Source organism: Cebus imitator, unplaced genomic scaffold (assembly GCF_001604975.1).
Source record: "Cebus imitator isolate Cc_AM_T3 unplaced genomic scaffold, Cebus_imitator-1.0 Scaffold23, whole genome shotgun sequence".
NCBI lineage: Eukaryota > Metazoa > Chordata > Mammalia > Primates > Cebidae > Cebus > Cebus imitator.
This window is the reverse complement of record NW_016107338.1, coordinates 10767387-10778698: the sequence shown is the minus strand read 5'-3', so window position 1 is coordinate 10778698 and position 11312 is coordinate 10767387. Positions and strand designations below refer to the sequence as shown.

The following is an 11312-nucleotide window of genomic DNA, read 5'->3' as shown; positions in this document are numbered from 1 at the left end:
GTGATCCACCCGCCTCGGCCTCCCAAAGTGCTGGGATTACAGGCTTGAGCCACCGCGCCCGGTGACACATCGCTTTTAATCAGGGAAATGCAAATTAAAATCACAGTGAGAGACAACTCTATACCTAGTAGAATGGTTAAAATGAAAAAATTGGCAATATTAAATGGTTACAAGGATGTGGACCAACAAACCCTCATCCATTATTGGTAGAGTATGTAATGGTACCATCACATAGTGAGTTTCTTTTTATTTATTTTTTTTTTTTGAGATAGTCTTACTCTGTCACCCAGGCTGGAGTGCAGTAGCATGATTTCAGCTCACTGCAACCTCCACTTCCCAGGTTCAAATGATTCTCCTGCCTCAGCCTCCTGAGTAGCTGGGACTACAGGTGTATGCCACCATGCCCAGCTAATTTTTTTTTGTATTTTTAGTAGAGACAGGGTTTCACCATGTTGGCCAGGCTGTTCTCCAACTCCTGACCTCAAGTGATCCTCCTGCCTTGGCCTCCCGAAGTGCTGGGATTACAGGTTTGAGCCACCATGTCCAGCACATAGCAGGTTTCTTATAACAGTAAACGTATACCTACCCTCTGATTCAACAATTCCCCTCCTTGGTGTTTACTCCAAATAAATGAAAACATGTCTCCAAAAAGGTTTGCACAAATATATTCATAACAATTTATTCATAATAGTCCTAAACTGTAAGTAGCTCAGGTGTATATCAACAGAAGAATGACTAAACTGTAGTATATTCATGAATGGAGTACTACTCAGTAATAAAAATTAACTATTCTTATGCCCTACAACATAGATGTACCTCAAAACTATTATGCTTAGTGAAAGAGGCTTTACATAAAAAATATACTATATACTTTCACTTATGTAATGTTTTTAGAAAAGGTAAAACTGATCATATGTAAAAAACATTAAAATAGTGATAGCCTATGGGACTGGGGATTGACTGAAAAGAGGCATGAAAGAACTTTGGGAGATGTTGCAAATGTTATGTAACTTGGGTCATATGGGTGTATATGTTTGTCAAAATTCATTGAATTGTACAGTCTAAGATTTGTTCCTTTATGCATATGTGTTAGTAAAATACTGGAAAGTGTTATGTAAAAATTATAGTAAATATCTTAGATTTGTAAGAAAATGATTTCTAACTTTCTAATTTATTGATCTATTGTGTGATACAGCTGGTCTCCTGACTGTGTCCTAAGGAATTAATACCTCCTAGTATTCATGCTCTTTTATAATCTCCTCCTTTGCAGCTGGGCTGGCCCAGTAAATCACTTTAACAAATAGAATGGTGACTGGGTAACTTCCAGAACTAAGCTGGAAGATGCCTTTTAGCTTCTGCTTGGTCCTCTCGTAATGCATGCTCTCGGAAAAACCAGCTGCCATGTAAAAGGTTTATCTACTCTGAGACTGCATTGCTGAGAGGAACTCCAAACTAGCCATGTGGACAGGTCACTTGGAGAGAGAGAGAGAGAGAGCAAGAGAGAGAGATATGCCGGGCCATCTGCAAGTTTTCTAGCCTTTCCAGCCAAAATCAAACGTTGAGTAAGGCCATTTTGGACATCCAGTCCTGCCAGGCTTTCAGCTGACTTCAGCCCAGCTGCCATCTAACTACAATGAACTATCCAGCTGAGTCCAGTCAACCCAGAGAACCTTGAGAGAGAATTATTTGTTGTTTTAAGTCACCAAATTTTGAAGTGGTGGATTAAAATATAACATTTTTATAGATAAATGGAACATTATAGATATATGTATACATATGTAGACATAGAGATAGATACATAAACAAAACAGTATGTCTATAATGTAAAAATGAAAAATATACCTTTCTACCTTTATAAAATGATGCAGAGTGTTATGACTCATTCAGTTCATTCATTCATTTACAATATAAATTAAGTACTAGCTATAGGCTTAAAATTGCTACTTGTTAGAAATACAAGATGAACATGACACAGATGCATAGCTGTTGAATTCTATTTTTAATATATTAAGTGTATGAGGGGACTATCTAAGGTCATTAGAATAGAAGTGCCCACTAGGTCATTGGTAATTCAAGTCTGGCACTCAGTATGTATTTGAGAATTATCTTCATTTATGTGTGTGGTTAAGCCAAGAGAATGGATGAATTCTTTCAAAAAGAACAGATTTAGGGGAAAAAAAGAATGGGACCTGTGATGAGACCCTAGGCAGAGGAAAGAGTAATTATTATTAAAAGAGACTGAGACAGAACTCTCAGTCCGAGAGAGGAGGAGAATCAGAAGATGCTAGTATCCTAGAAGAGGCAATCACATATTTATGGGCTTAAGCCTGTAGAGAAAGTGGTATCTTTTTTACCTTAATCTCTGCCAGTAAGTTTAAGTGTTACTATTTTAGACCATCTTAAAATAAGATACACCTGAATCTTGTAATACTTGAGCGAATAACGAGGATGCTGCAAAATTTGCAGGTATGTTCTAGCTCTAGGAAGTTTTTTTTTTTTTTCTTTTAACTCAACTACAGACTTTCTTAAAAGGAAAAAGCCACCTACTCTTCATGCTGCCATCCCCATCCTCACCTTTTTTTGTTCAATATGATAACCTCTGGTGGTCAATTTCTATCTTCTTTTGCCTTCCTTACAGTAAAGAAGAATCTCAAATTACTTGACCCTTTGCTTCGATTGTCTGCCCCTAATTTAGTTTCTCTTATTCTCACCAATGTGAAGCAGGTTCATACCGACATACAGTTATAGGAAATATATGGGTTTATTGCTCAATTTGAGTAGTAGTAGGGGAGAAATTTACACTGTTACATAAGATTATTAGCATTTTCCAAACAGTTTCAATTTTCTGTGAAATAAGACTTTGTAAATCAATAAAGTATTTCATAAATATATTGGGTTGGGTAATATATTTGGTCAGGGTAGCATGTAATTGCAAAACCTTCCCATTAAGAAAAATTCCAGGAACAAATTTTTGTTATGAAGTTTCTTTTCAGTTACGTTTTTCCGATTATAAAAGTAAAACATTGTAGAAAATTGGAATAAACAGAAAAGTAGTTTTTTAGAAAGATAGATACATAACAAAATTACGCATTTTAGGCTGTTGACCCACATAGCAACTGCCAATTGAAGTATTTGCATGGGAAGTTTCACCAGCTGTCCAAAACTGAATAGCCCCAGTCTCAGTTGCTATCCACACAGTCACCCAACACACAAACACAGCACTTATCCTAGACTTCTTTGCCTATCATCTATGCCAAATTAATCATCAAAACTTCTTAATCTTTTATTCAGTTAACAAGTATTCATTGAGTGCCTTCCTTCATGGAGTGGCAATGCTTTGTCTTGCTTCCTATCCTTTTTTTTCAAATGCTTCCACCATGTTGCTGCTTTAATGTTGTTTCTGAAATATGCTAGATTCCCATAACTCTCAGAATAAAGTTCACATTTTTTAGTTTGATCATAACAACTTTCATAATAGGACGTTTGCCAGCCCCATCTCATTCCATTTCCTATCACTGGCATCTTAAACTCCAACTTGCAGTTCCTCTAGTATGTCATGTTCTCTTTACCTTCCTTTGTCCCCATCCATTTCCTCTTTTATTTTAATAATTATATGTCTATTTGTCTTGTGTTAGCTCAAATGTAGATAAAAATCCAGGAATCCCTCCTAACCTCTGAGTTATATGTCTCTCTTTCAGTTAGTTTCCCATAGTCTACAGTGCTATCTCAATCATAATATTTATGATACACTGTATATTACTTTACTTGCCTATCTACCCCACTAAAATATAAAGCCATGAGAGCAGGTACGAGCACAGGCATATAATAGGTATTTGATAAATGCTTATTAAAGAGATAAGTGGTAGTTTTTTGGAGATTGCCTTTTTATGATTTGGATTAACATTTATTTGCAAACCAAATAAAGGTATTGAGAATCAAATTTATTTGCAAACCAAATATTGGTATAGAGAATCAAAATTACCTTTTCACTCTGTTAATGTAAATAAAAGTTCTAGAAGCAGAAGTTCTAGGAGTGAAGTAGGGATTTACTTAAGCTAAGGATAAATGGGGGAAACTACTAGGACAGTTTGTCATTGGTGAAGACAGTGTAAAGAAGAAATTACTTTGAATTAGTTAATGAGGAAATGGCCATAAGTGATTTTAGATGTCACCAAAAGCATGATGATGAGGAAGAAATACTTTAAGCATTCGGAAAAATAATTTAGTTATATAATAGAATCATCTTGATAGTATTTTTTTAAATGCCTACATTATACCTAAAACTCTATAGAACAATATTAATGGTTTGAAGGTAGGAACTAAGTCTAATACTTCTTCTATATTCCCTGCAGTGCTCATTATATAAGATTTTAATAAATGATTGATTTCTTCTCTCATCGAGATTACTTTTAGGAGCATAAGGCAATTAAAATATCTTAGCTGTATAAAGAAAACTACAAATATTTGAGCATTATATAAACATTTTTTGACCTATTACATATATAGGAATATAGGACAAACAAATAATACTAAGATACATGATAAAATATGGATAATAATAATACTTCTTTGGTTATTTATGAGAATTAACTGATTGTGGATGCAAAACCTCTCCCACTGCTTAATAATTAACTGCTATTATTAATATTTATTTTTATATTTTATAGTTTCAAAGTTATTCATATTTTATATTTTCAAAGTTATTCCTGTAGGACAAATAAATAATACTAATATACACGATAAGATGTGAATAATAATTATTTTTTGATTATTTATGAGAATTAACTGATAATGGATGCAAAGCCTTTCCCACTGATGAATAATTGTTAGCTGCTGTTATTAATATTTCTTTTTATATGTTCAAAGTTATTCATATTTTTAAAGTTAAATATCACTTTTAAATTTTTTTAAAAGCCCAACTAGTAAAGAATGAAAAAAAAAAAATTAGTCATGAGACTGGTAATCACTTAACATTGATCTCTCACTCCATTATATTTTTCTTAAAAATTACAAAATTACAATAACTGCAAGTGGAAGGTAAATGATCTAATTTATAAATGAATTCTACCTACTGAGAAATTTACTAGGTCACCTTGAGTCAGAGTAGGATTTAAAACTATTGACAGAACAAGATGGAAGAAGAAACTTTATAAAGTCTGACTATTAAGCTCCTACTGTTCAAATTGGGATAAAAAGTTCAATTGGTATTAATTGTGTTTACTTCCTATTTTCTGTGATTTACCCTGACTATCTCAAGCAATTTTGTTTAAGCAAAATATATTTTCTCATTCAGAAAAAGGAAGTTGATAAGCTTATCAACTTTTCATAGGTATTTTACTGAAAGGTCTATAACATATCTCTGACAGCCTAGTATTTTCATATCTGGATACCTTGGAGATATTGTGAGTTTGGTTCCAAACCGCCACAATAAAACAAATATTGCCATAAAGCAAGTCACACAAATGTTTTGGTTTCCCAGTGTATATAAAAGTTATGTTTACACTATACTGTAGTCTGTTAAGTATGCAATACTGTTATGTCATGTCTTCTTCACTAGGAGTAGGTTCCATGTCAAGAAGCTGCTTTCTTTGTTCATCCAGAAAAGCAACCCCTCATTCTTTCAAGTTTTATTTTGAGATTGCAGCAATTCAGTCATGTCTTTAGGCTCCACTTCTAATGCTGGTTCTCTTGCTATTTATACCACAATTGTGGTGACTTCCTCCACTGAAGTCTTGAACCCCTCAAAGTCAGCCACAAGGTTCAGAATCAGCTTCTTCCCTCTTCCAGACTCCTTTTGATGTTGATATTTTGACCTCCTCCCATGAATCACAAAATTCTTAATGGCATCACAGAACAGAGAATCGTTTTCAAGAGGTTTTCAGTTGACTTTGCTCAGATCATCAGAGGAATCACTACCTATGACATCTATATCTTACAAAATGTATTTTTAAATAATAAGACTTGAAAATCAAAATTACTCCTTGAACTATGTGCTGCAGAAACAACACTAATCTCCTTGTACATCTCCATCACAGCTGTTGGGTGACCAGGTGCATTGTCAGTGAGCAGTGGTGTTACTTTTTTTTAGGGAGCACCCAAAAAAGGAATTAGTAGAAATACTTTGGAAGGCATCTTTTTTTCTGCACAGCAAGTCTCAACAATGGGCTTAAAATATTCAATAAACCATGCTGTAAAAAGATGTGCTGCCATCCAGGCTTTGTTGTTGCATTTATACAGCACAGGCAGAGTAGATTTAGCATCATTCTTAAAAGCCCTAGGATTTCAGGAATGGTAAATGAACATTGACTTCAACTTAAGGTAGTATCATCACAACTTGAAACTACATTAGCCCCTAACAAGACAGTCAGCTTGTTCTTTGAAGCTTTGAGGCTTCGAAGGCAGGTGTTGACTTGACTCCTCTAGCTAGGAAATTGCTAGATGGCATCTTCTTCCAATAGAAGGCTGTATTGTCTACATGGAAAATCTGTGTTCAGTGTAGCCAGCTCCTTCAATGATCTTGGTTAGGTCTTCTGGACAACTTGCTGCAACTTCTGTATCAGCATTCACTGCTTTACTTTGTACTTTCATGTTACAGAAATGGGTTCTTTCCTTAAACCTCATGAACCAACCTCTGCTAGCTTCAGACTTTTCTTCTGCAGCTTCCTCACGTCTCTCATCCTTCACAGAATTGACTAGAGTTAGGGCCTTGCTCTGGATTAGGCTTTGGCTTAAGGGAATGCTATGGCTGGTTTGATGTTCTATCCAGACCATTAAAGCTTTCTCCACATCAGCAATAAGGCTGTTATGCATTTTTAAAAATCTTTCATGTATTTACTGGAATAGAACTTTTAATTTCCTTCAAGAATATTTTTCCTGTACATTCACAACTTGGCTCACTCTTTAGCACGAGATTCCTAGCATTCAGACTATCTTTGGTTTAGACATGCCTTCCTCACAAAGCTTAATCATTTCTAGCTTTTCATTTAAAGGGAGAGACGTGGAACTCTTCCTTTCACTTGAACACCTAGTGGCCATTACAGGGTTTAACTTGCCTAGTTTCAATATTATTGTGTATTGTGTCAGAGAAAATAAGGAGGGCTGGGGAGTAGTAGATGCGGGAGCAACTAGGTGGAGCAGTCAGAATGCACACATTTATTGATGAAGTTTGCCATCTTACATGCATATAGTTCATTGCAGCCCCAAGCAATTTTAGTAGTAACAGCAAAGATCACTTGTCACGAATCATGATAACAGATATAATGAAATGGTTTACAGTATGGTGATGATGGTAGCAGCGGGTTACCTGGAGTGGTGGCTTCCGTCATGCCTGCTGCAGCAGGGAGTCATGGCTGAGGCTACACACTCCAAGCAGGAGCTCCGTCCTTTCTGAGTTGGGGAAGGGACTTTCTGGGTGCTACTACATCTGTCTAAGCCATAGATGTGGACCCAGGTACTCCTGTGTTCTTGGGCCCTGGAGCAGGCAGGAGCCCTGCCCTCCTGGGTGCAGCTCTAGCTGCCCAAGTTGTGGCTGTGGATCTGGGTCTCCTGCTGCAGAGAGCAGGTAGGAATCTCAACCCTGAGCATAGCTGCAGCCACCCAAATCTCAGCTGCAGACCCAGACATCCCTGCAATCTTGGGGGCCTGGGGAGACTTCCCCTGCCCTCTCAGGCTTGGAAGTGCCTGCCCCTGCTGCCTGGCTTCTCCCTGCTGTTGGCACCTGCTCCAATCTTGGAACAAAGTTGGAGCTGAGCTCGGGTGCTGTCACAGACCGGCCAGGTGTGCATCTGCTCAGGCCAGTACTGACATGCCAGCCCCCTGCCACCTCGGCCCCAGACCCCTTCTGGATTTTGGGGACCAACAAACATAGTAGGGAAGTTGATGAAGGGCTAAGGGCAGCTCCATGTGGGCCTGCAGGCACCTATTGGCACCTACAGCCTGGGCACCATGAATGGCAGCAGGAGGTAAGTTCCTAGGCGGAAGGAGGGGAGTCCACAGTGAGGCCCCATCTTCAGGTTAGGGAGGACCTGAAGGCTGGGGGCCAGGCTGCGGGCCAGGCTGCCAGTCCCACAGACCAGAGTGGGAGATTGTGGTGCCTTTTCTGGGCTGCCCAGTCAGCATGCAATTTCCCTTCTCTGAGGCCCATGAAAGCCCCGGGCTCTATCAGAGCTAAGCAGATATCAGGACAATCAGCTGCAGAGAGTAGCAACCCATTCCAGGGCCTCTTCTCTTCTGAGAGCTGGGAAGTTGATGGGATGACTTGCCTGCAGAGAGGAGCAACCCACTACAGGACCTCCACTCTGCTGAGAGCTGGGAAGACATTGGGACAACCAGTTGCAAAGAGGAGCAACCCATTCCATGGCCTCCTCTCTGCTGAGAGCTGCAGAATCGACAGGATGACCTGCCTGAAGAGAGGAGCTTCCCGTTTCAGGTTCTCCTCTCTGCTAGGAGCTGAACATCATCAGGACACCCTGCTTGTGGTGCAAAGAACAAAGCTGCTCTTTATGTTGCTCACCCTCCACTTGTCTGTGTACCTCATTCTTCCTGGTTGCAGGACAAGAACTCAGCTCTTTTAGCGCCATTGAATGGCAAAGCTAAAAGAGCTATAACACAAACAGGGCTGAAACATGCCCCTTGCTCCCATATTCCTCTTTCTCTTCGACATATTGCAGGCGAAGAGAGAGAAGAGCTGCTACCCATCAGGGGTAGCCCATATCTGGGAGCTCTCCATGCCAGGGCTATGACTCCCTCTTTGGGGCCCTTTGGTTCCTGGCATATCCAAGCTTCCAGGCGCCACCACATTCCCCTGTGCCAGACGTGAAAACTGCTTGCAGTGCACCTCTTCTACCTGCAGCCTTGCCGAAAGCGGGTGTCGATGCTACTACATGGAGCTTCCTATGCTCCTGCAGCAGCTGGTGTGTCTGACTGCAAGTGGCTGGACCCCACACCCACTCACACTCCCCTCAGCACTCCATGCCTGATTTGCTTGTCTTTGGTAGGTATGGGACCTAGGTCGGTAGCATGAGCCGAAAACAGCATGTCAGGCCAAGTGAGTGGAATGAGTCCAGCAGGCCTGAGCAAAAAACTTGGTTAAAGGCACTACCAGCTACAGACGTTTCCAGCCAGAGAAGCTACATCCCAAGGATCCTCTAACAGTGAGAATTACTAAAATGTGACACAGACATAAAATGAGCTGTTGGGAGAATGGTGCTGTTAGACTTGGTAATCTTAGAGTTGCCACAAACCTTCAATTCGTAAGGTGCAGATGGAATTGAGGTTGTTAATATGCTGACCGTGTCTTAGTGGAGAGTCTGCTAGGTTATCCATGTGGCTCAGTATAATTGCCAGGGTGCATAAAATGGTAGTGAGAGGCAGAAGAGAAAGTCAACACATGTGATGTGAGAACAACTTGGCCCACTGTTGCTGGCTTTGAAGATGGAGGAAGGGGGTCATAAGTTAAGGAGTGGCTTCTAGACAAGGGTGACTTCTAGAAGCTGGAAAAGGGATGGAAGCAATTTCTGCCCTATAGGCGCCAAAAAAGAATGCAGCCTAGCAAACATCCTAATTTTAGCCCAGCAAATCTGATCCCTACAACAGTTGGATAATAAATTTTTTGATGCTTTAAGCAAAAAAAAAAAGCGCTTTACTTAATTAAAAAAAATGGAACATCTGGGAAGTGCAATAAAATGTGGTATGCCTGTAGGTATTTGTTAAGTCTGTTTCCATGTTAAGTTGTGTCTCTATAGAATGTAAATTCCATGTGGACAATACCATGTCCGTTTTAGTGTCCCAAGAATAGGTCTTGACATAGACTGATAAATAAATATTTGTTCAATAGATGAATACTTGCAGGCAGCTGTATTATAAATGCATATTAGATGATTTAGTTCAAATAAAATTTAGCATGTGTCCTTAGATTTACAATGTTAAAGAACATACTTCTAATGTCAGATTTACAACTGTGTTCTACTTCTAATAATTTTCTTTCTTTCCTACTGGATAATCTGAATCTATTTACTGTATCATTACATCTAAGTTATTCCTAGGTTGTAACTTTGGAAACATCAGGGACTACCTGTAGTACCCTAAAAGGTTATTTGAGTTGTCTAATTTTCACCCAGTGAGTGATAATTTTACATATTCAGGGTTGTTTAAAATATAGATGACTCATGTAAAAAATTGTATCTTAATTTTTTTTCTGTCCTTTTTTTGTCTTTTATTATCTTTATTATAAGATTTTTCTAAAACATAAACTCTAGAGTTGCCTTAAAAGAACAGATCCTATTAAAAAACGGGAGTAGAAAATAGTAGCCATTGTTTGCTTTTCTTGTTTTAGTGCTGATTTTTTAAATGGAATGTGAATACATACTTACTATATACATGATTTGTGCATTTATATTCTTAAAACTTTTAGTGTAGAATATCATAAAACAAATGACAAATATTTTCTACAGTATCAAGAGTATTTTTTTTCTTTTTTTTTCTTTTTTTTTTTTTGAGACGGAGTTTCACTCTTGTTACCCAGGCTGGAGTGCAATGGCGCGATCTCAGCTCACCGCAACCTCCGCCTCCTGGGTTCAGGCAATTCTCCTGCCTCAGCCTCCTGAGTAGCTGGGATTACAGGCACGTGCCACCATGCCCAGCTGATTTTTTGTATTTTTAGTAGAGACGGGGTTTCACCGTGTTGACCAGGATGGTCTCAATCTCTTGACCTCGTGATCCACCCGCCTCGGCCTCCCAAAGTGCTGGGATTACAGGCTTGAGCCACCGCGCCCGGCTTTTTTTTCTTTTTTTAATGTATATGTTTAAAGTAAAATTCTATTTTACAAATGAAAAATGTGAAAGCCAGTGTCAACTTCTTGGGTTATTATCTCTGTTTTGTGTTTATTAACATAGTTATGTTACTAGTATACATTTAACAATAAAACACTTTCTATTTTATGAGTACAGCATAATATTCTGTTAAACATGTCTGTTATAGTTCATCAAAATAACATCCACTGAATGTATTCTGTTGATTAACCAGACATCTCCTCTTTGTCTTTTTGGGTAACAGCATGCTCCTACTTCTCTTTAATTAAATGACCTTACCTTATATTTGTCTTGACTGGCTTCTGTTTACAGAAATTGTAAACCAGTTGAATGCTCTGAGCAGCTTAGATGAAGATCAAGATGACTGCATAAAGCAAGCAAATATGCCTTCAGCTAAATCAGCCAGTTCCTCTGAAGGTCTAAGAGCTTTCCTCCTTTTCTTTCTGCTTCTGATTGCCTGTATTTACTGTGATCTGCTACCTCTTGACTTCTGTCTGTATTTA

The 11312-nt window shown here is 38.6% G+C and overlaps 1 protein-coding gene across 7 annotated transcripts in view; it reads left to right on the top strand.

Annotated features, from left to right (window-relative positions):
* The window catches only part of EHBP1 (EH domain binding protein 1), a 333194-nt gene that overhangs the window by 152731 nt on the left and 169151 nt on the right, over positions 1-11312 (top strand). For 4 of the 7 annotated variants that reach the window (XM_017522174.2, XM_017522171.2, XM_017522177.2 and 1 more), the window contains exon 8: positions 11122-11226. The exons of the other annotated variants lie outside the window; for them this stretch is intronic. In XM_017522174.2, the coding sequence (XP_017377663.1) occupies positions 11122-11226 (105 nt within the window). The remainder of the gene's footprint in view (positions 1-11121; positions 11227-11312) is intronic. 7 annotated transcript variants of the gene reach the window in all.